Consider the following 27,904-nt stretch of genomic DNA (forward strand, 5'->3'; position numbering starts at 1 on the left):
TAGTTTTTGACGGCACGTGACCCAGTTTCGAATTTGACCTAGATATCATCAAGGTGAATGTTCTGACCAATTTTCATGAAGATCTTGTGAAATATATGGCCTCTAGAGAGGTCACAAGGCTTTTCTATTTTTAGACCTACTGACCTAGTTTTTGAAGGCACGTGACCCAGTTTCGAACTTGACCTATATATCATCAAGATGAACATTCTGACTAATTTTCATGAAGATCTTGTGAAATATATGGCCTCTAGAGAGGTCACAAGGTTTTTCTATTTTTAGACCTACTGACCTAGTTTTTGACGGCACGTGACCCAGTTTCGAACTTGACCTAGATATCATCAAGATGAACATTCAGACCAACTTTCATAAAGATCCCACAAAAAATGTGACCTCTAGAGTGGTCACAAGCAGAAGTTTACGGACGCACGGACAGACGCACGACGGACGCTGCGTGATCACAAAAGCTCACCTTGTCACTATGTGACAGGTGAGCTAAAAATGTTTCTTACAAAATGCTTATTAAGAACTGATCATTCAGGCAGGCAATTTACTTCAAAACAATAAACAGTTGTTTGGGGTTTTTTTTCAGTTTATTTTTTTTCTTCTGTACAAAGCATAAGAACAGCCATTCTTCATGTTTAGAAGTTCCTGAAATAAAAGATAAGAATATATAGTCATGTCAATAATTGCAGGTATGCATTCACCTAAATGAAATATATTTTAATATCTATTCAATACCTATGGGTGGTTTTCAAAATAATGAAGCAAAAGTGTGACATAGGGGTTGAAAATTCAAACTGATTTCTTATGGTTGTCACCTATTTTTTATGATAGCAAATACTTCAAATTTGAAGGAAATAACTTTAGGAAAGTGTTGAGAAATGCCAATCAGAAAATATTTCAGCCTTTAATTTGAAAGTTCAGTGAATTTCCAGTAAGATGGGTGATAAATGTTGCATGGTTTTATGACAAGGAAATATGTATAACAGTAATTTTTTCAACATAAATGATAAGTAATGGGTGTATGTGTATGGTTTGAAACTTATTTAATCATATGTTTGTGGACATTGGATTTAAAAATCACCCTTTCTGCACAAATCTGACATGAAAATAAAACTTTACCTATAAAAGTTGTTGCTGAATGCAAAATAACTAACATATAATTATAAAACCTATTTTTTTCTCATCACTTTGCATGTTATAAACCACATGCCAAATTTCAAGAATGTCCAGTAATTCTAATTTCTAGAATTGTCAACTCAAAATTGAGTTATTTTACAGATGCACAGGGGACACATACTGAAGATCAGTGTAATATTCATCCATTATTAGTTTTCTATTCTAAAAAGACTAATGGTAATCAACTTTAGACAAATACTATTAAAAATTAGTTTATTCCACAAAATAACTACAAATTAAAAATTTTCACTACAAAAAACATGAAAATTCAACAGAATGTAATGCTTTAAATGAAAAAAGTGACTTTATACATAACTAACACATTGAAATCATTTAATTTACATGCAATGCTTATTCATAGTAGAAAAATGACAAAATGCCATGCATGATAAAATGGAATAGTTAAATTCATACATACTTCATAATTTTACTAAAAAGGGTGCACAGGGGACAAATTGTATCAAAAATTTATTCATGGAATATGTTCATGGTAAGTAAAATTCTTTTAACTACATAATATTTACTAGTGAACATTACATATTTAGGTAAACTTAAGAGCCTAAGAAGCAATAAAATTGATGTTTCCACTTTTAAACTTGAAAATTGGCAACTTCAGAAAAAAATGCAAACAGTGAATTTTAAAATTGTCCAGGGTTTCTTATATAATGCTAAATTATCAAGAAATGCCTAAACTTTGCATTCACACTGCTAAGAATATAGAACTGCCACTGCAAATTACAGTAATGCTATGACAGTTGATATATGTCAAAAAAGGGTGCACAGGGGACATCACTTTTGGCTCTGTGAATGTTTAACAGTCAGTAATATGTGAAGTTGAACACTGCTTTTGTATCTGTTGTAACTCCCTTTCAAGGAAAATAAAGTAAAATCCCATTTTAATTAAAGAATAAAGAAATCTGACACTTAACAACTGAAAAGGTGCACAGGGGACATTTTTAGGTGTATAGACACCCATCAAGTTTCTGAGAAAGTTGATTTATTAAAGAAAAAAATCATAATGTGTCTTCACAGCTGAAAGGATAAAGATCTTATTAAAACATTAAGACTTCAGAAAAGTAATAAGGTTATGAATTGTAATGTTCAACATTTAAATTTAGTATTTTTTTCACTATTTTTTGTGAAGGGGGTTCCTTCACAAGATGTGAAAAATTGGTAACAATAAGATGTAGGTAAATGAAAAGAAGTATTTTATTTAAATGTGCAGAGTTTAAGTTACATAAAAAGGCCAAAGCTGTAACAATAAAACATGGTTTTAAAAAGTAAGCCACAGTTGAAAACCATACTTCATGTAAAATGTCACACTTTTTTGGGTGCACAGGGGACAAAATTAGCTATATAATTTAATATAACTTCAAAACTGCTTGAGCCATCAAGATAAAATTGCACACATTTATTGACTACATTGATTTGGATATAATTTGCTCCAAAACACATTCTAAAACTCAACTGAATTAAAGTAAGGTGAGAGAGAAGAAAAAGCTTCATTATTTTGAAAACCACCCCTATGCATTTAGTTGTATCAGCAATTACATTGCAAAGTATTCTATGCATTACTGAATTTTCTTTATAAAACAACAATCCCATGTAAGGTAAATTTATATTTTAAGCAAATGTTAAATACAGTACTGCTGAGAGACTGCAAACAACAAATCATGCTAAATAAAAAGTTCAACAATCAAATTACCCTGAATACAGAAAATATCTTAATTACCAATATCTACCTTTTGTAACAGTAACTGTATATTTTTTTACAAAGCAATTGAAAAAACCGTCATGAACAAGAATGAGGTCAAAATCATAGACACATGCCCTCTGATAATGCTCGACAGAATAAAATATTAAGTAGACAACTTTTCTTTTGGGGGTCAGTAGGTCAAAGATCATCAACTGACCACAGGCAATCACCCTACCATATGTGGCCACTGCAGTCACACATCGACACAAAGTGTTCTCTAGTTATTGAACAGAAACTTATCTACTGAACGACCAAATAATAGACACACAATGAGCAAAACGATATACCCCCTCGCCTATCACTGTTTAAAAAGATTCTCAAAATATCCAAATTGATGAAATCTAGAGTCCCCTTCACAATAGCAGTTGATATAAAGAACCCTTGCTGATCATGAAAAGTCTTTTTTTATAATACCTTTAACAGTAGCGTAATTATAATCAGAATAAATTTTCTTAACTTTGGTCGATCGTTTTGCCAAAGTTTAGTACCAACTTGCCACAATTTTGTGTGAGTAACAAATGCATAGTTTAAGATCTGGTCAAGCCCAGGTTTGACTTAACAGTTTTATCAACAACTTATGCTGTCAAAGGGACACTACCATAATTATTAGAACAGCACTTACTTTGCTATAATTCCATCCCTTTTAGCTAATCTGATAAGGCAGTCATCAGACTCTCCCTAAAATAAAGCAAGATTACTATAATGTCATTGTATTTTGTGGGCACTGAAACAAAGCAAAATATAATGTTCAAAGGACCTTGCCTCCTGATAACCCCTTCATTGTACTTATATCATTATCAACGAAGGGGGAAGGTTCTGAACATCCAACAGTGAACACTACAGTGCTAATCATTTATGCTAAGTTTAAATGAAGTGTGAATATGAATTACATGTTTGATCTTAGCAATATGTCCCGACGTTGTCCACATACAGACTGTAACAGAGAGACTGACCAACAACTATTAGACTTTCAATGAAAGGCTCCCAATGGTCAAGTTTTAAGATACTTTTAACATTATAATTACTGTATGATCTTTTATTATGGATATATATTCTTTTCATTCCTTGTTTTGCAGCAACTGTTCTACTCAGCAAAGCTGTCTCAATATGCTAAGGTGCTGATTTACGTTCATGTATTACTTTTGTGAAATGACATTCTATGACCAAAAGCAAGAAACATTACAGAATGGATATGTATTGTAAGCAAATATACCCACCATTCTTCTGATGGCTCCACATATAGCGTATGTCTTGTATGTACCGGTCATTCTACCAGTTGTCTCATCAACCTGCAAACATAAATCACATGTAATGACAGCCTTTATGCAAAAAATAGTTAAAAGTTGAGAATTCAGTAGCAAAATCTGTTGAAGTTTTTAGCGAATTAAATTTAAAAAAAACTACTAGTAAATGCAACTTGTTCCTTGAAATAATGAAAAGGAAGCTTATCTCAACACTCCAGTATTATATTCTGGCAGTCAAAATGTACACTATATCTAAACATCTACTTCCTATCAGTGATTATGCATAAAAATAACAAGGTGTTTAAAAACAATTCATTTTATTTTAATTTTTTGACCTTTATTACTGTACTGGTGACCTCTACAGACTTAAGAAATGTGTAAGATACTGAAAAGGTGAATTTGTATATATACATCAATCGCAAAACGGATGATGTCAATTATGGATGTCATTGTTCAGATCTCTCATACCAAAGTATCAGGAGAGAAATATTAACAATACATCAATCCACAGTCCTTATGTATCTTCAACAAATTTTCAGTCATTTTTAAACAAAGAATTGTTTACTGCAGCTGATAAAAGGTCAAATGCACTGCGAATTATGCTTAAATATGTCACAATTCCTTTACATTTTACGAACCTGCATATTTTCAATATATAGAAGTTTGAAATGTAAGAAAAAGTGTTAGTTTTTACATGTTTTTCAGCAGATGCAGCATTTTCTTAGCTCATGCACCCTGTAGATACCCTGACTTTGGAAAATACTTTGTATATCATGTTTATGCTTAAAAGATAGCATTTTACCATTCCGTTTTAATCTAATGATCCCTATAATATCCTGCTTTGTCTTCCAAAGTGAGAACATAGAATTATAAAGAAAGCCAATCTTTTGTCCATATACCATTATGTACTTACATCGGCAAAGTTGACCTGGATAGAGGCATGGTCCTTAGCTGCAATGATTCTGTTGCTTGCAGAGCTGAAAGTATATAATAATGCTAATTGCAATTTAACTACTTTTTCAACCCAAATCATCAGTTCTTTGAGAAGCTGACAGTAGAGATTACAATGAAGATGCAAGTTCAACAATGTTCAGAGAAAAGCATTTTAAAGATATATAAAATGATTATGTAGAGTAAAAGCAGGGTTCCCGCTGTCGGTCGCCAATGGCGCCAAATGCGACAAAATGTAAATTCTGGCGCTAAAAATCTCCAATTGGCAAATTTCATTGGCGCCTACAAGATAATCGTCGATCTGATCTTCTGATCTTTCTCAATGATGCAATAACGGATTATCTGATATTTGTATCATAGCTCAGTGTTTTTTCTTAACAAATTTGGTGCAGGTAATTCGTATACTCTGAGTACAGAGTGCGGTAACTAAAAGTGTGCAGGTATTTAATACCCGCACGCTAGTTACCGCACTGTTGGATAGGAACAGTAGACAGCGAGGTGTATTTTATTGATTTTCTGCTCTAGCATTGGTTTATTTTACCTGGGCTTTACACATTTGTAAAGCAAGGATTTTAAGTACTCACTGAACTGCTGTATATGGCAGTGTGGAACGCCTACAACTACCATATATGGATGGCTATGATACAAAACAGAAAGAACATTAAAACTCTCGGGTAAACGATTTATACTCGGGGGCTACGCCCCCTCGTACAAATCGTTTACCCTCAAGTTTCAATGCTCTTTCTATTACTTAACACTACACAAAGACAATACACAACGTGTCAATATCGATTTACACCTTGGGGCATAATTTAAAACTTCGCCGAGTCACTAGAGCATTCCTCCACGCAAGAACGATTATCAGTCAATCTGATTCGCCAAATTTAGACCCGCCTACTTACACGAAAGCAAATGAAATGAAATATTAGCTGCGTGCTTCGTCTAATGCACCTTTTTTATGATGCAAAAAACGCGAGATAAATTTACAGGTTATTTTAATGACAATCCGATTCGCGGAAGTAATTGAGACCGAGAAAATGCCGGAAATAATACTCAAAGCGCGATCAAAAGATACACATATTCTCCGATCGTAAAATTTCAGTCGCGGTCGGATAATTTCAATCGGAGAATTTTTGAGATACAAATGAACTAAAGCAGTTCTTTTGGTTCTTTTACGTGCCCACTGTAAAGCATTGATACACTGGGGATGATTTTAAAAAGCTCAACCCCAGAGCTTCAAAACAAAGTGCTAACAATACCAGTAGGTGGTATTTTCGCTATACATTATTATGTATGAAAGGAAATAGAAATTTAGTTATATATATAATGAAACTTAAGCATTTTAAAAAGCTTTTCAAAAGTTATAAAATAATATAAAACAACACTGTTTTTGATAAATGACCTAAATTAATTTTGAAATAAAAAGTTAAAAGAATAAAGAGATAAATATTCATGTTTTAATTAAAAACATCTATTTAGTGAAAATGACACTTAAAGGGAGATAATTAAAAATGGCAAACTATATAAAGGGATAATTTTATAGATTGAGCAATTACTTTTGTTTAGAAAATGTTCTTGAAAATGGTTGAGAACATGAAAAACTTTTTTTGATTCAATGTGATATTAGGATAAATATTCATGTTTTAAATTAAAAACATCTATTTAGTGAAAATGACACTTAAAGGGAGATAATTAAAAATGACAAACTATATTAAGGGATAATTTTATAGATTGAGCAATTACTTTTGTTTAGAAAATGTTCTTGAAAATGGTTGAGAAGATTAAAAACTATTTTTGATTTAATGTGATATTAGGATAGACTGGTTCAAGAGCAAATTCAATGGTTACTATAAAGAATCAAATGAAAAAGAGATTGAAAAAGAAACTGGTATGTCGCCCATCACAGACTATTGGCTCCAACTTGAGAGCCACTGGCGCAAACTTTTCCTGATGGCGAATTTGTTGGCGCAAAGTGAAATTGACCCAGAGGAAACCCTGTAAAAAGTACAGTCTAACCTGTACTAACGGTCACCTCCGATCAGCGGTCACCTCCGTTCAGCGGCCATTTTATGACGCCCCCGACGGATTTTCCTCTATTTTATCACTTTATTCAGCGGCCACCTGCCGTCCGCGGCCAGCGGCCACCGAAATTGCCTCCCGACCGCCGTATTTGACCCCTTTCAGCGGCCATTTTTCTTCCAAAACCAATTATTTTTAGGCAATAATCGCCGAAGATACCCGATTTTGAGAAGCACGTGGTTGCTAAGTTTCGCGTGACTTCACCACAAGAACGACAAAATGACATGAGCTTCTCAATTAAAACTGATAAGCAAAGGTGTAATCCCCTTTTGTTATGATCAAATGGCCAGTAATTATCGGCAATTAACGTGTCACCTCGTGTCAAATTTGTTGTTCACAGTTTGACCTCGGTTAAAGATAATACTCGATAACTAATTAGTAGCATAATATTTGTGATTTTTTATACTTTTGTCATCAAAATACTATTAAATTTATACGAAATTGTGTTTGAAAAAAATATAAACCACTCTATTTTTTACGGAACGTAACGGCAATCTTAGATTTAGTGTAGACAATAAGCGCCGAGAGTAGCTTCTCTTACCAAAATGGCGAAAATTGTAAACAAACTTGTTTTGAAGTTGGAAAATTGTCTGTAACAAGTTTTGTAATAAAAAAACCACGCCGGAGTTTTAGATTGCTAAGAATACCATTCGTATTGCGAAGGCAAATGCACGTCATTGTATCCTGGTAAAATAATAATAGAAAACCCAAAAAGAAATGGGCCTTAAGGCTATAGACTGGTCAGAAGTCTGAAAAATACATATACTGGCTGCACCTCCGATCAGCGGTCACCTGGCTTAAGCGGCCAAATTGTCTGCTTCCCTTGGCTGGCTGCTTAAGACAGGTTAGACTGTATGCTTTTTTTCCCAAACTGAAAGCAAAAAGTCCACAAAGTCAGCTGACAAAAGAATACAAGAGCTCTGTTAAGCAGGGCAATAAACGCCTGAAGGGTTATATTGGAGGAGGATGGCAGTAAAGTTTAAAGATTGGGTTTTTTTTGTGGGAGGTGTGGGGGGAAGGAAGCAGGGTGTGTGTGTGCTGTGGTGGTGACAGTATACTAAAGGGCAAGAAACATGATGATTGTTGCAGACTGCACATCCATATATGCATAACCACATGCCTATATTCCAAGTTTCAAGTCAGTACCTTTAATATTTTTTAAGTCATGCTCTGAACACGAAATAGGATGATGGGCAGATTTGACCTTGACCTCAGCACTCCCACCGACTTTGAAAAGTGGGTACATGTACCCACATGCTTCAGACAAGAGGATCATGACGGTCCTGAATCGCTCACCTGTCTCCAAATGACCCAGTTTTAAACCGAGTATGACGTCGTTTTTTCTATCATTTGACATAGTGACCTAGTTTCTGAGCTCATCTGACCCAGTTTTGAACCTGACCTAGATATCATCAAGATAAAAATTCTGACCAATTTTCATGAAGATCCATTGAAAAATATGGCCCCTAGAGAGGTCACGATGTTTATTATATGACCTACTGACCCAGTTATTGATGGCATGTGACCCACTTTTGAATTTGTCCTAGATATCATCAAGGTGAACATTCTGACCAATTTTCATGAAGATCCATTCAAAAGTATGGCCTCTAGAGAGGTCACAAGGTTTTTCTATTTTTAGACCTACTGACCTAGTTTTTGATTGCAGTTGACCCAATTTCAAACTTGACCTAGATATCATCAAGATGAACATTCAGACCAACTTTCATACAGATCCCATAAAAAATATGGCCTCTAGGGAGGTCACAAGTTTTTTATATTATTTGATCTACTGACCTACTTATTGATGGCACATGACCCAGTTTTGAACTTGACCTAGATATCATCAAGGCGAACATTCTGACCAATTTTCATGAAGATCCATTCAAAAGTTTGGCCTCTAGAGAGGTCACAAGGTTTTTCTATTTTTAGACCTACTGACCTAGTTTTTGATCGCAATGGTCCAGTTTCAAACTTGACCTAGTTATCATCAGACAAGCTTTCATACAGATCCCATGAAAAATATTGCCTCTAGAGAGGTCACAAGGTTTTTTTTATTATTTGATCTACTGACCTAGTTACATGTATTGATGGCACATGACCCAGTTTCGAACTTGATCTAGATATCATCAAGGTGAACATTCTGACCAATTTTCATGAAGATCCATTCAAAAGTATGGCCTCTAAAGAGGTCACAAGATTTTTCTATTTTTAGACCTACTGACCTAGTTTTTTGACCACACGTGACCAAGTTTCAAACTTGACCTAGATATCATCAAGATGAACATTCAGACCAACTTTCATATAGATCCCATGAAAAATATGGCCTCTAGAGAGGTCACAAGGTTTTTCTATTATTTGACCTACTGACCTAGCTTTTGATGGCATGTGACCAAGTTTCAAACTTGACCTAGATATCATCAAGATGAACATTCTGACCAATTTTCATAAAGACCCTGTGAAAACTGTGACCTCTAGAGTGGCAGGGCTTTTTCAGGGAGTTTTGGGAAAAAGGCCCCTGGTCATATTGGGAATTTTCAACGCGGTAAATTGTCAAATTTGGGAAAATATACTGACAAATTAAGTGAGTTTTTAATTAATATATATTAGTTTAAATCTTCAGTTTCAAATTTTACTGGTAGACAGTATCCCCTTGTGAAATTTTGATTTTTTTTTTCAGGATTGTGTTCCAATATTGCCTAAAAATGCAGTAACTCTTTATTTGTCATGCTATAATTTTTGTTTATTTTGTTTTCACTAAAGTTATAACTGAAGTTATCCAAAAAGTAGAATGGCAAAGTGCTTATATTTTCGAGTGTAAAAACTAGGTCGCGAAAATATGTGACAATTGACTTTAATGATATAAGAACTACCTGTCAACATGTTTTGGGTACTTTATTCAATTAATATTTGTGTTTTTATTTATTTTGAGAGGTTTTTGCATGCAAATCATGCATTTCTTCTGCAAAATCTTGTAATTATTTTTTTGCCGAGCTTGCAGACGGTCGTGTTACTAAAAATAGAAACGAGTTGGTTTTTCCAAAATTTTGTTTAATTTACTTGGCAAACAAAACTAATTGTGCAAGAATTATTATTAAAAAACAGAAAGTAACTGATTTCAGTTGGGAAATTTTTCATTGGATTGGGAATTTTTTGCTCCAGATTGGGAAAAATAGAGCATATTTGGCATTGGGAATGGGGCCGATATTCGGCCCCGTGAGATAGGGTGAAAAAGCCCTGAGTGGTCACAAGCAAAAGTTTACGCCCGGACGGACGACGGACGCTGCGCGATCACAAAAGCTCACAAGTGACAGGTGAGCTAAAAATGTGGGTACACGATAAAAAAGTTGGGTACAAACCATACAAATTACAAATTGAAATAAAATGTTCCAACCAAAACAAAATTATGAAGAAGTATATAAGAAGTGACACTTTTATTCAGCCTGTGTTAATGACAATGGTTTGTTTTAAACATGCACCACAGGGATGCAGCTAGAACTTACATTGGAGAAGTCACTTCTCCTCCAAGGAAAGTGGGGAGACTACTAGGTGAAGAAAAGAGTGTTTCCTTCAAATCTATCATTTCTAACTCAACATAAAACCCCCAACAGTTACTGCAAGCAAGCTTGTGAAGCTATCTGAAACAAGAGGACCATGATGGTCCTGAATCGCTCACCTGTCCCAACATGACCCAGTTTTGAACTGAGTATGACGTCGTTTTTTTTCTTCTATTATTTGACATAGTGACCTAGTTTTTGAGCTCATGTGACCCAGTTTTGAATCTGACCTAGATATCATCAAGATGAACATTCAGACCAACTTTCATACAGATCCCATGAAAAATATGGCCTCTAGAGAGGTCACAAGGTTTTTTCATTATTTGACCTACTGACCTAGTTATTGATGGCACGTGACCCAGTTTCAAATCTGACCTAGATATCACCAAGGTGAACATTCTGACCAATTTTCATGAAGATCCGTTCAAAAGTATGGCCTCTAGAGAGGTCACAAGGTTTTTCTATTTTTAGACCTAATGACCTAGTTTTTGACCGCAGCTGACCCAGTTTCGAAACTGATCTAGATATAATCAAGATGAACATTCAGACCAACTTTCATACAGATCCCATGAAAAATATGGCCTCTAGAGAGGTCACAAGGTTTTTCTATTATTTGACCTACTGACCTAGTTTTTGACCGCACATGACCCAGTTTCGAACTTGACCTAGATATCATCAAGGTGAACATTCTGACCAATTTTCATGAAGATCTTGTGAAAAATATGGCCTCTAGAGAGGTCACAAGGTTTTTCTATTTTTAGACCTACTGACCTAGTTTTTAACCACAGTTGACCCAGTTTCGAACTTGGCCTAGATATCATCAAGATAAACATTCAGACCAACCTTCATACAGATCCCATGAAAAATATGGCCTCTAGAGAGGTCACAAGGTTTTTTCATTATTTGACCTACTGACCTAGTTATTGATGGCACGTGACCCAGTTTCGAATTTGACCTAGATATTACCAAGGTGAACATTCTGACCAATTTTAATGAAGATCCATTCAAAAGTATGACCTCTAGAGAGGTCACAAGGTTTTTCTATTTTTAGACCTAATGACCTATTTTTTGATCGCAGCTGACCCAGTTTCGAACTTGACCTAGATATCATCAAGATGAACATTCAGACCAACTTTCATACAGATCCCATGGAAAATATGGCCTCTAGAGAGGTCACAAGGTTTTTCTATTATTTGACCTACTGACCTAGTTTTTGATGGCATGTGACCCAGTTTCGAACTTGACCTAGATATCATCAAGATGAACATTCTGACCAATTTTCATGAAGATCTTGTGAAAAATATGGCCTCTAGAGAGGTCACAAGGTTTTTCTATTTTTAGACCTACTGACCTAGTTTTTGACCGCACGTGACCCAGTTTCGAACTTGACCTAGATATCATTAATATGAACATTCTGACCAACTTTCATAAAGCTCCCATGAAAAATGTGACCTCTAGAGAGGTCACAAGCAAAAGTTTACGCACGGACGCACGCACGGACGACGGACGCTGCGCGATCACAAAAGCTCACACTGTCACTTTGTGACATGTGAGCTAAAAATGGCTCTAATTTTCTTGTTTATGGATAAAAACTATTTATGTGACCATTCATTATCTTAGATACATCATTTCCCTTCAAATGAGTATTACTTCATTCCATAATTCTGCAGAAAAGCTGTTTTCAAAAATTCAAGCAGACGCACAGAGTTTTTATAAAAACAATTTGATGCTACATCTTGCATATAGTCATCAATTTAGCATGAACAGTATCGGACTCGAATAAAAATGAGAAGTAATTTGTAGAAAATTGCCCTATGAAAGTCAGTCTGCAACCTGTCATTTTGTAATTTTTTATAAAGAAGAAGCTTGCGAGTCTTTCTTTTACAACAGAGTCCAAATAATTGTGAAGTAGATGCCAGCTGATTGCTTAATTATTCAACAACTTGTTGAAAAAACGTTCAAAAACGTTGTGTTTGCAAGCACTCGCACATGTTGACAATTGTTGGAAAGTGTCAAAGTTGTAACCGCGTTGCTGATTGGCTGAATGCTATCGCGTCTAGTTTGGCAAATAATTTGATTCATACATTCTGCACATTTGTCTCATCACCACCTACCTACATCCAAGTTTGAAGTAATACCATGAATGGTTTATACGTTATCCACCAGACACTAAATATGACAGACAGATTTTGCGTTTGAGCTCAAACTGTTATCTTGACCTTAAACCTACCGACCAGGTTTATGTTCTCTTCACATCGTCTCATCACTATCCACCTACATGCCAAGTTTGAAATCCACGTGGTATTACCTTGAAGGATTAATAAGCTATGCAATGGACACAAAGTATGATGGACAGATTTGACTTTTGAGCTCAATTTGTGACCTTGACCTTTGACCTACAGACCAAGTTCATGTGCACTGCACATCATCTAATTCTAGCCACCTACCTACATGCCAAGTTTTAAGTCAATACCTTTGATGTTATAAAGTTATGCTCCGGACACAAATTATGATGGACAGACAGACGCACACGCCATCCCATAATACATCCGTTTTTTTTTTTCAAAATGGGTGTATAAAAAGAGTAGTATTCTGGTATTTGAAAAATGCATCCAAAATATTCCAAAGCTGCCAAATATTTCTAGTTAAGTACAAGACAAGATCTCAGGAAAACGCAGCAGGGCCTCCCAATCCGAAGTTGCATTTTTTTCCACAAAATGGCAGGGGAAAAAATCGCAATTTCTTGCAGATTCCACAAATTATCAGGGCTAAAATTTTGTTGTTCAGACTGATCACTACCAAATCAAATGTTATTCAACACAGGTCTAGACATAAGTAAGTCTTAATTTTCCTTTCTTTCATTGTGCCCTTTCTCAATAGCATCTTGTTTTGTTTTACTCTACCGCATTTCAGTATGTATTAGTACTAGTATGTATGTGAAGCATATCGAAATCGGCATATTCCCATTGCATGCTAGGATAGCGTTTGCTGCAGGCCTTTTGGACTGATAGCACCAAACAGGAAGTGACTGCTCAAGTGTTACATGTGAAGTAGTCCAAAATGTAGTTCCATACTGTTGATGAAATCTGGTATAATGAGGCATATGAGGATGTGCCTATTGTACTGAGAAAAGATCTAGACCATTTTCCGTTTAAGTTTTATTCTTTGAGAAAATACCATGTGCCGTTTTATCAGCCTTGTGTATTTATCTTCACAAGACTGTAGTGCCCTTTCAAAACCAGCCAGGATAGTGAAAGTCTGCTGGACATGATGTCCTATGTATTGATCAACAGGCTGACACGTGGGTGCATCAACCCTGAATACTGAACACCCGTCGCGATCTTTAGATGACCACAACTAAGAACTGACAGGATTATGTTTTATATTTTATTGAAGTTGATCGAAGCCGCTAATTGACAGTACAATACATGGGACATCATGTCCCGCGGGCATTCGCTACCCTAGCTGTTTTTGAAAGAGCACTTGTGCACTTGTAGAAAATTGCCCGATAAAAGTCAGCCTGCAACCAGTCATTTTGTGAATATCAATTTTATAAACAAGCAGTTTACGAGTCTTTCTTTTACAATGGAGACCAAATAATTGTGTAGTAGATGCCAGCTGACCACTTAAGTTAATTATTCAACAACTTGTTGAAACAAGAGCTGTCTGATGACAGCGCGCTCGACTATTCGAAGAATTGATTGAAGAATGGGGTCAAAATATTTCCACCGATATTCAGACAAAAGAAATAAAATAGATTAGACAAACAATGTTCCTGTATTACTTTGATTTCGATAAGTCTTGCACTAAATGGCAATATATAAGCCAATTTCAAAGTCCAAAAAGGGCCATAATTCAGCCAAAATAGTTATGTACTCTTGCCTACAGATGGAAATCATAATATAATGATAAACAAGTGTTCAAAGTTTAAAAGCCATATGTCAAATAGTTTTGACAAAACATGGACTTGTATGAAAACAGAACCAATTTCAAAGTCCAAAAAGGCCATAATTCAGCCAAAATAGATTACAGAGTTATGTTCTCTTTCCTACAGATAGAGACTATTATACTAAACAAGTGATAAAAGTTTAAAAGCCATATGTCAAACACTTTACAAAAAATATGAACTGGTACGAAAAACTTAACCAAGATTTCTAAGTCAAAAGGGGCCATAATTCAGCCAAAATCCTTGATGGAGTTATGTGCTCTTGCGTAAACAAGTGTTGAAAGTTTCAAAGCTTTATCTCAAAAGACTTTGTCTAAATATGAACTGGTACGAAAAACTTAACCAAGATTTCTAAGTCGAAAGGGGCCATAATTCAGCCAAAATCCCTGATGGAGTTACGTACTCTTGCCTATAACTGGCCATGGTGATGGTAAACAAGTGTTGAAAGTTTCAAAGCTTTATCTTAAAAGACTTTGTCTAAATATGAACTGGTACGAAAAACTTAACCAAGATTTCTAAGTCGAAAGGGGCCATAATTCAGCCAAAATCCCTGATGGAGTTATGTACTCTTGCCTATAACTGGCCATGGTGATGGTAAACAAGTGTTGAAAGTTTCAAAGCTTTATCTTAAAAGACTTAGTCAAAATATGAACTGGTACGAAAAACTTAACCATGATTTCTAAGTCAAAAGGGGCCATATAATTCAGCCAAAATCCTTGATGGAGTTATGTGCTCTTGCCTATAACTGGCCATGATGATGGAAAACAAGTGTTGAAAGTTTCAAAGCTTTATCTCAAAAGACTTTGTCAAAATGTGGACTGGTACGAAAAACTTAACCAAGGTGTGACGCCGACACTGTGGTGAGTAGGATAGCTCTACTTATTCTTCGAATAGTCGAGCTAAAAAACGTACAAAGAATTTAATGTTGTTTTTGCACTGGCACATGTTGACAATTATCGGAAAGTGTCAAAGGTGTAACCACGTTGTTGATTGGCTGAATACTATCGCGCATGTCTTAGTTCTCGCGAAAATCTCACAAGTACCTGAAGTAACATTAATAAGGCAGAGCTTAAATTATGTAAATTCAACTCATTTTGACACCTAGCAAATTGTCAAGAGTCTGAATTGCAGTAATTTGCGTGTGTGGATCAAAAATAAAGTTTGGTTGCTTGAATTTCGGTCCTATATGGACGAACAATGTATTTTCTGTCAGTCTTTTTTATGTGCGAATTACGCAGATTTTAGCACGAATGGGAATGCTGCTTTAACCAAAGTGCGGACGCATAAAGACGTTGAAGCTGGGTCGAGTAGGTGAGCTCTTCATACTTTGTATAGTAGTTTTTACCATGCTGAATTTGTAACAAAATATATTCAATGTTTAAGATATGTGCTCAGTGTGTTTTAAAAGACTACAAGAGATCACAGAGTGATCTTGGCGCCCACCAATGTGCCATTTTTGAGTGTTCCAAATTTCAAGACTTATTGACTAGCTCAAGGTCAAATTTCATTTCCGTACACAACACTGTACATGTGGTCCAAATTCGAAAGCTGTAGCTTGAGAAATGTGAAAGTAGGTCACTAGATCAATTTCAAGGACAAAGTTATTTGTACACAAAACTATGCATGTGAATCAAGTTTTGAAGGCTGTAGCTTGAGAAATTTGAAAGTAGGTCACTAGGTCAATCTTAAGGTCAAAGTTTAATTTGGTACACAAAACTATGCAAGTGGTCCAAATTTGAAGGCTGTAGCTTGAGAAATGTGTAAGTAGGTCACTAGGTCAAAATCAAGGTCAAATTTCACTTCAGAGCACAAATCTATGCATGTGGTCTAAAATTGAAGCCTGTACCTTCAAAAATGTGAAAGTAGGTCACTAGGTCAATATCAAGGTCAAAGTTTGTTTCGGTACACAATCCTATGCATGTGGTCTGAATTTGAAGCCTGTAGCTACAGAAATGTGAAAGTAGGTCACTAGGTCAATCTTTAAGTCAAAATTCATTTCGGTACACAAAACTATGCATGTGGTCCAAATTTGAAGGCTGTAGCTTGAGAAATGTGAAAGTAGGTCACTAGGTCAAAATCAAGGTCAATTTTTATTTCAGAATACAGAACTATGCATGTGGTCCAAATTTGAAGCTTGTACCTTCAAAAATGTGAAAGTAGGTCACTAGGTCAATGTAAAGGTCAAAGTTTGTTTCGGTACATAAAACCATGCATGTGGTCCAAATTTAAAGGCTGTAGCTTCAGAAATGTGAAAGTAGGTCACTGGGTCAAAATGAAGGTTAAATTTCATTTCGGAACACAAAACTAAGCATGTGGTCCAAATTTGAAGCCTGTACCTTCAAAAATGTGAAAGTAGGTCACTAGGTCAAAATCAAGGTCAAAGTTTTTTCCAGTGCACAAAACTATGCATGTGGTCCAAATTTGAAGGCTGTAGCTACAGAAATGTGAAAGTAGGTCACTAGGTCAAAATCAAGGTCAACTCAGGTCAAGGTTCATGTTGCCACTCAGAAATATACAAGTGGTCCAAGTTTGAATGTTGTAGTTATTGACAAGAAGATTTTAAAAGCTTTTCCCTATATAAGTCTATATGAACCATGTGACCCCCGGGGCGGGGCCATATTTGACCCTAGGGGGATAATTTGAACAAACTTGGTAGAGAACCACTAGATGATAATACATTACAAATATCAAAGCCCTAGGCTTTGTGGTTTGGACAAGAAGATTTTTCAAAGTTTTTCCTTATATAAGTCTATGTAAACCATATGACCCCCTGGGCGGGGCCATATTTGACCCTAGGGGTATAATTTGAACAATCTTAGTTGAAGACCACTAGATGATGTCACATACAAAATATCAAAGCCCTAGGCCCTGTGGTTTTAGACAAGAGGGTTTTCAAAATTTTTCCCTATATAAAGCTATGTAAATTATAGACATAAACAAAGGGCCATAACTCACTCATAAATTGTTGAACCAGTCTGATTTTCAGGGGGACACAACTAGGGTAACAATACATCATTCTGACAAAGTTTGGTCAAAATCCCCCCAGTAGTTTCTGAGGAGATGCGATAACGAGAAATTGTTAACGGACGGACGGACTGACGGACGGACGGACCACGGACGCAGAGTGATTTTAATAGCCCACCATCTTATGATGGTGGGCTAAAAAATATTGGATGATACTTGGCAGGGGTGGAGAGGAGAGGGGGAGCTTGACCTCAAATAGTCCAAATTTATAAAAGGACGTTTCAGAACAGCGTGATAACTTTTGACTGTTGCTGTCTCCGTCTTGTCCAAACTTATTCTGCATATTTCTGTTAGGAAATCTCCAGTGTACGAAGTATTTGCAGGGCCCTCACTCTACTTTGGGGGAAGGGGTCCCAGGGCCCTCTCTACATTTTGGGGGATTGGGGCCGGGGCCCTTGGAGGGGGGAATTTCGCGTCGTTTTCAAGGGAGGGGGGAATTCATTCTGGAGATATGACATCTGATCATAACCCCTTAAATTAAGGTCAATTGAGTATTACAGATATCAAACTAATGTGAATATATCTGAGTATTGTACAGAACATAATCTATTGAAAACAGGCAACTTTTATTTTCTTTTATTAAATCAGTTGTTATGTGACATCCAATCGAGGTTCACATGTCGTCATTATCGGTAGCACTAGCAGTATCCACGGACATTGTCTCAGCAGCAGCCGAAGCAGGGCTTCCCTTCATCGTATCTACCTGATTGTGCATGTCTGGCCCTGATGAATCAGCAATGTCTGTGACAGCAGTTTTTTTTTTTTTTCGAGAGCATGCTGCTTAAAAAGCAAATTTATTTTTGTGCATTTCGCCCCTGTTGCATCCGTGATCTTTTTACGGTATGATGTGCATTATGCGACATTTTTTTTTAAAGGGAAGTAACTTTGCATACACGCATCCAGGGAACTGAAAAACGCGCGTATTATACGAATCAGTAAAACCAGGGGTTCCACTAGACCTGAAAACCCAAGAGACCCGGGACCCTTGGGTCCAAATTTTGAAGGGTCCTTTTTCAAAATACAAGAGTCCTGCCCCAACACATCGATACAATTGACTATATTTTCTTATAAAGTAATACTAGGTAATTAATAGCTACTACAACCAAGAACATGTTACAGCATAATAACAATTTCTGTTTAAGGTCATATAATCTCATATTGTAAATAAATTTTTATCAAAATTCATTTTAATTTGATGAGGTTTTTCTTCAATATTTTGTTTGTTAGCAGAAAAGTGCTAAAACTCTGTAAAAATGTATCCAAAAACGTACTATCCGGATACTGGTACACTTTTGGAATGTCGTCTGAAATGTTATTTTTGCCAGTTAACTTGGTCAACTAAGGTAAACCAGAGATAGTTCCTCAAATAATGATGCTACTTTTCATTAAAAATTGCATTGAAAGTCAAGTTTTTGTAGTGAATTTTGGAAAAATTGCTATGTCACCGGGTGTAATTAGAATCATGAACGGACATTCTAAACTTCTTTTTACTTTCCAAATTCATTTAAATTTGTGGATTTTCTCGTTGATATTAAGGTACAATCATTAAACAATGATCTAATTTAAAGTTTGCATGAAGAAATCATGCAGGACACTTTTCATATGCTCGGTAATCAGCTGGTCGCTTAATTACGATAATAATTGGCGCCTTTTTTGACAGTATGCAGGCTCAATACGGGTAACGCTTTATCAATTAATGTTAACACTTCATTGATTCTCATTACCTATGTTCACTCGTCGTGACGTAACTTGCTGATAAAAAAAAATCAGCGTGGCATGTCCACAAGATAAAGGGCGGGAATTTAGCAGAAGATCAAAGGCAGGAGGGCATGACCGCGAGTGTTTATTTTGAATACACGTGTTTATCGTGGACATAGTTTTACTGTAGGAAATGACTGATAAGAGGAAGGATTATCAAAGGTAAATGTCTCCGGGTCCCGAGTAATGCACAGGCAATTATCATGCCGGATCCTTTGAGCGTCTTTTAAAAATCTCCCGGACCTGGGTTCCCGGGTCAAATGGAACCCCTGAGTAAAACTTTATCAGGCCCATTAAGTTATGAGATGCTCCTAAGACTATCGGGTGTCGATTTTTTTCTTGATTTTTTTTTCTTTCGAGGGGGAATTTTTCTACACTTTGGGGGAATAAAACATATTATTTCGAGGGGGGAACGGGGCCGAATTTCGGCCCCAAAAATCGGCAAACGAGGGCCCTGGGTCCGCAGCCCTCAGGCGGGGGAATTTTCAGTGCTTTCAAAGAATAACATACTATGTAAAAAACTATAACATGTATAACTTTCATTAAAGCTAATTTTCATTGCTTCCAAAGAATAACATACTATGTAAGATCTATAACATGTATAACTTTCATTAAAGCACTTTCTTTTTGAAAATTTCTAAACATACTTCTGGTAACTGCAATTATATCATGTCAAGATCAGCTTTTCAGGGGTCAAGCTATACTGTTATTAATGCAACTGCCACAAACTTTATCTAAAACAAGTACATTTATCATTAGATTTTTTTTATTTTATATTTTAGTTGTCTAAAAGTTGGTGGGGGTTGGTGCCTTTGCATGATTTTATTATCGAAAAATGCTTCAAAATAAGGGCTGATTTTGCATGTCTTCGTTTTCCTAACAGTAAAATGCAGATACTGGTAAGCCTTAGAGGGATGGCAACTATAAATTATCAGATCATAAGACATCCCGGTAAGCCAAATGAGTAAAGTACATCCTGGGTGAGAAAATAACAAGGCCCCTACTGGGGCTCGAATCCACAACCCCTGGATTGAGCAGCAGACACTCCAAGTGTCTGTGGTCCTGAAGTGTGCTGCGGCCATTGGAAATTTGCCAATGTTATATAGAATAGAGAAAAGGCCAGCAATTTAGTGTGTTTATGCTTAGAAATAAAGACTTAAATCTAACTCTGTCTGAAAATGAGCTAGTTCAATAACATTAAACTTGCACAGGGCGCCTTTTAATATTTGGACGTTCAACATGTCCCTGTGTCAAGTTTAATCGAATGACAGCCGTTTGCATAGCACAGATTTCGACCTTATTTTACTGAAGTGTAATGTAGGAAAACTCTCAAACACATGATATATTGGTTTATTGGTTTACCGTAACTAAAACTGCACCTCTAATCACTTCCCTGACACATTACACAGACTCTTCTAGCAGAATAATATCATGAACAATACAACACTGAATAAATATATAGAATCAATTATACATGCTTAGACAAAAAATACGTTTAGCCTACGGCACTAGTGAAAAATCTGCGGCAATTATTTACAGGGTTGACGACTACCCGCCCAGGTTGGGTAAATCCGCCTGGGAAAACCTGTTTTTTCTCGGGTTGGGCAATACTCCTAGAAATGAATGAAGTGGGCAATACTGGGCAATAAGAAGTCTTTCTATTTCTTTTTTAACAAAACAATTGAGTTTCTATGTTATGAAATATGAGGTAATTCTTAACATTAAGTTTTACTTACTTTGAAACCATTGGTGAAGTGATAGGTAGTTGACAGAACAGTTTCATAGTAATAGAAAGAGCATTGAAACTCGAGGGTAAACGATTTGTACGAGGGGGCGTAGCCCCCGAGTATAAATCGTTTACCCGAGAGTTTTGATGTTCTTTCTGTTTTGTATCATAGCCAATAGCGTAGTTCAGTAGGCGTTTTCCTTGCCATATACAGTAGTTCAATGAGTGTTTATAATCATTGCTTTACAAATGTGTAAACCCCAGGTAAATTAAACCAATACAACAGCAGAAAATTAATACGATACAGTTTGCTGTCTGATGGGTCAGACACACCGGCATTTAGAGTTATGCACTTGATCAGTAAAGGTGAATATTTACTTATGACAAAATGGACGACGGGCTCGATGCAATTTTGAGTCAGGTGGCAGAAACCGCGGAAAAAAACTACTATGAGTTACTAAATGAAAGTAGTGACAATTTATTTTTATCTCAAGTACCTCTGGACTGTTACGATATTAAACAGGATAATAACATTGCTGAAGCTTCCTTTGATCTTGGATTAGACTTTCTGTTCGAGACTGAACAAAATGCAGTATCTGACGACAGCGCGTTGCTAAAACCACAGAGTTTGGAAATGAAATGCGAAAGTGATGACCGTTTCGGCAAACCGGTCACGGACAAGGAAATTGAAGAGCTTAAATCCTCGAAACGAAACAAAAACACCGCCAAAAACACTCGGTGGGCGTATAAAGTTTTCAAAACCTGGCGACAACACCGTGATTCGAATAACATACCAGAACTTCATTCTATGGACAAATCAGTGTTGTCATATTGGTTAATACGTTTCGTAATAGAAATAAAAAACCAAAAAGGAGAGGATTACCCCCCGAAATCTTTGTATCTTGTCATGTGTGGACTTTTAAGGCATTTACGCGAGCATGGAGTGCACGACATGAACTTTCTTGATAAAAACAATCCCGCATTTGCTGAATTTTATTCTGTACTGGATAGTAAAATGAAAAATCTGCTAGATCAAGGCCTTGGCACTGACACAAAACAAGCCGATCCAATTTCTGGTGATGACGAAAACAAATTATGGGAGTCCGGTGTTTTTGGCATGAAAGACTCTAAAACTTTGCAGCTGACTGTGTTTTTTTATGCATGCAAGTTGTTTGGCTTAAGAGGTCGTGATGAACACCGTGGTCTTCAATGTGACCAGTTTGAAATTGGTGAAGATAGTGAAGGACGATTCATACGATTCATTGGCCGAGGATCTAAAACCTACCATGGTGGACTAGGCCAGATGTCTATAAATAACAAAGATATAAAACACTACTGTACACCAGGTATGCAAATTTTTATTGAGCCTTCTACAGTATTTAAACAATTTTACGCATTGCTTAAACACTCGGCTGAATTATTTTATGTTAATTTATTAAGTCAGCCTACTTCTTGCATTACCGTTCAATTCCTTGTCATTTATGCACATTTAAAAGCATATTTGAGCCGCGCCATGAGAAAAACAACATAGCGGTTTTGCGACCATGATGGATCCAGACCAGCCTGCGCATACGCGGATCCATGCTGTTCGCTAACGGTTTCATTAATTGCAATAGGCTTTGAAAGTGAACAGTGTGGATCCTGGCCAGACTGCGCGGATGCGCAGGCTAGTCTGGATCCACGCTGGTCGCAAAACCACTATGTTGGTTTTCACATGGCGCGGCTCATTTTACCATTTTAAGACCTAGGGATGTAAAAACACTTCGACTTGGTGGGCAGGGGCGGATCCAGGAAAGTTCTCCTTGGGAAGGGGATTCCTACCAAATTCTACCTGCGTGAATCCCTCTGAACCCCGCTGGAACCGCCAGAGTCTGGAAATTGGTTGGACCAGACTAGTGATAGGAATTTAATTATTGCAACCCCAGTAATTCATTGACCATAAACTATAAAATGTCACTCTCTAGGCTAATTTTGTTTTTAATTCACAGGTCCACGCTGCATGGCCACGCATTTTGAAACGTATATAAATGCCGTAGGTAACGACGGTGATTTCTACAAGAGGCCTCTTCCTGCTATGCCTGGAAACTCGATCCGGTATGGACATCAGCCAGTCGGTGTGAACACTCTCACTAAATTCATGAAAGAAATAAGTCAGAGGGGATCTTTGAAAGGTGTATATTCCAATCATAGTGGGAAACGAACATGTGCAACCAGCATGTATGAAGCTGGTATAGACGAGCAGGATATTATGGACAGGACAGGTCATAGATCTGTTACTGCTGTCAGAAAGTATAAACGCTTGAACGATAAAATCCGTAAAAAGGTGTCCAATGTACTGGACCCAAATTCTGACGTCAGCTTATCCATGTCGAAAAGGAACGAGCAAAGTGACGATGACAAAGAAATTAATCTTAAAAACTCGCCGTGCCATAAGAAACAAAAAGTTCGAAATGCTCTGTCGGAAATTACAACGAAATCTGGAGTAGTTAATTTTAGTGGATGCACTTTCAATTTTTAACATGCCTGATGTGTTGAAATACATTTTTAATCTTGAAAACTCGCCGTGCCATAAGAGTCGGAATGTTCAAAATGCACTGTTTGAAATAACAACGAAATCTGGAGTAGTTAATTTTAGTGGATGCACTTTCAATTTTTAACATGCTTGGTGTGTTGAAAAACTCACCGTGGCAGAAGAGACGAAAAGTTCGAAATGTACTGTCTGAAATTACAATCAAATGTGGAGTAGTTAACTTTTAGTGTATGCAGTTTTTTAACATGTTAAAATTTGATGTGTTGAAATAAAAGTATTTTATTATTTTCAGCCTTTTCAGTCTTTGCCAGTGAAGCTGTGCAATAACTAGAGAGCAGGTATCTGATACCCGCACTGTTAGTTACCACACTCTATTCAATTGAAAACTGAAACCACGCCTCTTAGTTAAACGTTCTTGAAATCGTATGATAGTTTGGTATACGATTTAACCTCTGAAAGTTTTATACTGAAAAGTCCCTAGGCTATGATACAAAACAAAATTGTAGTTTTTTACCCAACAAAATATTTTTTTTTGTGAAATTCAGGTTAAAAAACCTTTCAACATCTGGCAAGGTCACAACTAGATTTTGCTTAACATATATGATAGTAAACCAGTCTAGTTCTTTAACACAAAGCATTCTGTAACTGAACACAAGTTTTGCAGTTTTTTTTATCCTAAGTCTATTTCTGAGTTTTGTTAGAATAATACCAAAATTTGAAAACACCCTTTCAGTTGATTAATGCCGCAGTATAACATTTCAGTCTATGACCTTTCAGACTCTCAATTTTGGCACTAACAACAGTGCCACAGTCTTTACATTTTGCAATCTTTTTCAATCATCTTCAGTAACATTAGAACAATTCCACACAGGGTCCTTAGGCTTAATGGTTATATGATAGAAATGACAATGTGGTCTTAACTGATTTTCTTGAGTAAAATGACTAGATTTATGTTGTTCACACTTAATAACGTTTATTCAATAGATTTTTACAGATATTATAGGACTAGGCATGCAGGTGTCACTGCTATCACTGGAAACAGGCTGATTCGGACCGTGACTGATTCGGACCATGGCTGATTCGGACCAAATAGTTTGGCTGATTCGGACCACATACTTCGAATAAAAGTACATAATGACCATATATTTTGGCTGATTCAGACCACAAACTTTTATTTAACAGTCAATAATGACCATAAATTTTGGATGATTCAGCAATTTCAGAAAATAATGTTGCTTATAGCTTATATAGAGGTTTAACTTGAAGTAAAGACATAAAATATACACCATACAAGCAGGTAAGAAGTTTTGACAAACTAAAATGTATCTAAATAAGGACTTTAATTATTCTTTGCATCAGACATTAAACTTAATACTCATAAATTCTTTTTTTACTCATGACATTAGTGTCAGGAAAACTTTAACAATTTGGGCCGAATAAGCCAAGTAAATTTGGTCCGAATCAGCCTGTATTCCTATCACTGTATGGGATGTTAGTCAACTAATGTTGAAATATATATTGAAGTTTGAACTTTAAAATATATTGCCCAGTATTGAACACTTTTGCCCAGTAAAACCTGGGTTCTCCCAGTATTACCCACTGGGCTGGGCAATATGCTAAAAACCCGGGTTTTTACCAACCCTGATTATTTAACGCATGGGTACCGCCGAATACACGTTGACTAGCCTTTCAAACTGCTTTGATATGAACTAATAATTTATTGAAATAACTTTTAATAAAATCAAAACCAATAAATGCTGGTTACACCCATGGATTATAAACATATGCATACTACATAGACAATACTTTAGCAGGGTTCTCGGAAACGCCGAAATCGGCGTCCTTGTACGCATAATTGGTCCCGGTATACGCGTGTTTATTGCAGCTTGGGAGTCCCCGGACGCACGTTTCTGCAGTGACACGCAGTGAAAATTAATTGATTACATAAATTGCGAATACACAAGGTTTGACACGAGAGCAAAATATGTGGGCGGAGTCACTCGCTTGTCACCGATAGCCGCGTACAGCCAATCAGCGTTGCCCGTTTCCACTTCACGCGAGACAGATCAACTCGAATTCATGTGATTGTCGGTGTGATTGCATAGGTGACAATTTCTAATTGCTAACGACGGATTACGTAGTGTTAGAAGTAACTCCAATTGTTTTCTCACGTACTAATTACCAATTTTAAAGAACTATTTAAAATCTTTTTTAAGAAAGTGATAATTAGGCTTAACTATGAATGTCCGGCTGTCGATGCTGGTTTTAGTAACGTGATTATTATTCTGCAAAATCAGGAAGCATTTATTAATATGTTGATCATAGATATACTGTGCATTCTTGTATTTTAGACACGTTGTGCTCTTAATGAGTATTTAAAAAAAAGTAGTAATTGTTTATATATATTCTTTTCACTTTATGTTTATATACGTTTCCATTCTGAAATAAAAAGGCACCAGTAAAGAAAAAATTATCAGGAGCGACTTTTGGGCAACTTGATATTTTCACAAGGGGGATTTTGTCCAACTTGATAACTTCACTGGGGGATTTTGTCCAGGAAGATCAGAAGCAGCAGGGGTATGGGGGTGGGGGGAGGGGGGTGTTGTCCAGGGGTGATTTTTTCCTACATTAATTTTTGACTACACGGGACCTATTTTATCTTTACTTTTTACCACACCTTAACAATATTTGTGTGAAGAATTGTGTTTACAAAATGTCTGTCGGCCTACACTTAATTTGACAGTACAATAGAGGCCTGTGTTTTGATGAAACGTTTAAGTCTGTACGTCAGTCAAGTCAGTAGTTGGGACTGCAACTTTTTCAGCTTTGGGATACCCAGGACTGCAACTTGAAAATGCTAGTGAGAACCCTGCTTTAGTAACAGGCCGCATTTTTTTTCAAAGCAGTGAGACTATTTTTTGGTCTAAAATCATTCTTTATAATAAAGAAGATTGGACAGTTTCATGTTGTGCTGTGAAAGTGCATGGATGTAAATTTCACTTTGAGAGTGCGGACAGATCTTCAATATTTTCAGTAAGACAGTATGTTCAATTGGTGTGTAAAATAGGTTTCTTTGTCCGTTGTTGGTAGTTATTGCTTTTCAGTCACTTCCACCGTGAACTTGTAAAACCTTCTGCAAGATAATTTGCGGAACGCTCTAAAGGGAAATATATAATTTCGATAAAACGTCGGACTATATGAAATGTCAAAATCGTAAATATAGAAGTCCGACGTTTATTTATAGAACTAAAAACGAGCATGCTTACCATTTTCTTGGGACGTACATGTCCACAAATTCACCAGTTTCGTTCTGCATGGTATTGGATAAATGATTCGACCTGTAAGAAAGTAAATAGTATTTTTTAAAAAACCTGGAAATGAGGAATGATGTGGTATTTCATAAAAAAACGTGAACACATTTTTACCTGGCTCTCGCTTGAAAATGGCGACCGGAAAAGGAAGCAACACGTGTGTATAGGATAAATTTCGTACCTATACGGTACAATCCGCACACGTTGTAGGCTGAACACCGTTAAATCCGGTTGCTCTTTATTTCATATAAATCCACTTACTTAATGACGTTGATAATATCTTCTAGCTTGCAAGGTTTTGAGAGACTTATATTCCTTTAAAGAACTAGATATTCCTACTACAGAAAAATAGAAATGGTTAAAAATAACAATTCGTGAAATACATTCCTCCCAAGGATATGGTAAGAAAAGCTTCCAGTTTGAAGGATTGAAACAGTACACCTATGTCTTCCATCAGTATTTTAGATTTACATTGTGTTCATAAATTGCTGATTTTGTTAAAGTAAATAACACTGACTAACGGAAATCGACAATACAATTTAATATTCATCGTCTTAAACTCGAGTGACAGCTTTTTCTAAATAAATACGTACCAATATTTACACACAAAAAAACCTGCTTAATAATGGCAACTTTATGAAAAATAATTACAACATTTTCACGGCAACTGTCATATACGAAAGTAGGCCTTACACGGTACAGAACAGTACAATTACCATATATACCGATTATCGGACCTCTAAACTCCGGTTCTAGAGGTCCGGTGACTTGACCCCTAGCCACTTTCTTTATAGTATGCTCACCAGTGTTTCAGTTGCGTTCCTTTCGTTGCAGCTGCATGTTTCT

The 27,904-nt window shown here is 36.3% G+C and overlaps 2 protein-coding genes across 2 annotated transcripts; one reads left to right on the top strand and one right to left on the bottom strand.

Moving 5' to 3' along the window:
• Positions 1-576: 576 nt before the first annotated feature.
• Positions 577-27,256, bottom strand: LOC123525285 (40S ribosomal protein S21-like). Its single transcript, XM_053537989.1, has 6 exons — positions 27,173-27,256; positions 27,014-27,085; positions 5,093-5,156; positions 4,153-4,224; positions 3,558-3,613; positions 577-648 (listed from the first exon to the last, which is right to left on the bottom strand). Exons 2-6 carry the CDS (start codon positions 27,061-27,063, stop codon positions 639-641), a joined length of 252 nt encoding a protein of 83 aa, XP_053393964.1. The 5' UTR covers positions 27,064-27,085; positions 27,173-27,256; the 3' UTR covers positions 577-638.
• Positions 21,510-24,106, top strand: LOC123535419 (uncharacterized). The gene is made up of 2 exons (XM_045318077.2): positions 21,510-22,563; positions 23,206-24,106. Exons 1-2 carry the CDS (start codon positions 21,606-21,608, stop codon positions 23,733-23,735), a joined length of 1,488 nt encoding a protein of 495 aa, XP_045174012.2. The 5' UTR covers positions 21,510-21,605; the 3' UTR covers positions 23,736-24,106.
• Positions 27,257-27,904: the final 648 nt, after the last annotated feature.

Source organism: Mercenaria mercenaria, chromosome 3 (genome assembly GCF_021730395.1).
Source record: "Mercenaria mercenaria strain notata chromosome 3, MADL_Memer_1, whole genome shotgun sequence".
Taxonomy (NCBI): domain Eukaryota; kingdom Metazoa; phylum Mollusca; class Bivalvia; order Venerida; family Veneridae; genus Mercenaria; species Mercenaria mercenaria.

What these genes read in the sequence shown, in the direction of transcription:
- LOC123525285 (XM_053537989.1), bottom strand. Translation starts at nt 27,063, where the DNA reads ATGCAGAACGAAACTGGTGAATTTGTGGACATGTACGTCCCAAGAAAA. An exon ending in ATGTACGTCCCAAGAAAATG is followed by an intron (nt 5,157 to 27,013) that starts GTAAGCATGCTC and finishes ATATACTTTCAG; the next exon opens with CTCTGCAAGCAACAGAATCA. An exon ending in GTGGAGCCATCAGAAGAATG is followed by an intron (nt 3,614 to 4,152) that starts GTGGGTATATTT and finishes GCTTTATTTTAG; the next exon opens with GGAGAGTCTGATGACTGCCT.
- LOC123535419 (XM_045318077.2), top strand. Translation starts at nt 21,606, where the DNA reads ATGGACGACGGGCTCGATGCAATTTTGAGTCAGGTGGCAGAAACCGCG. An exon ending in AAAACACTACTGTACACCAG is followed by an intron (nt 22,564 to 23,205) that starts GTATGCAAATTT and finishes TTTAATTCACAG; the next exon opens with GTCCACGCTGCATGGCCACG.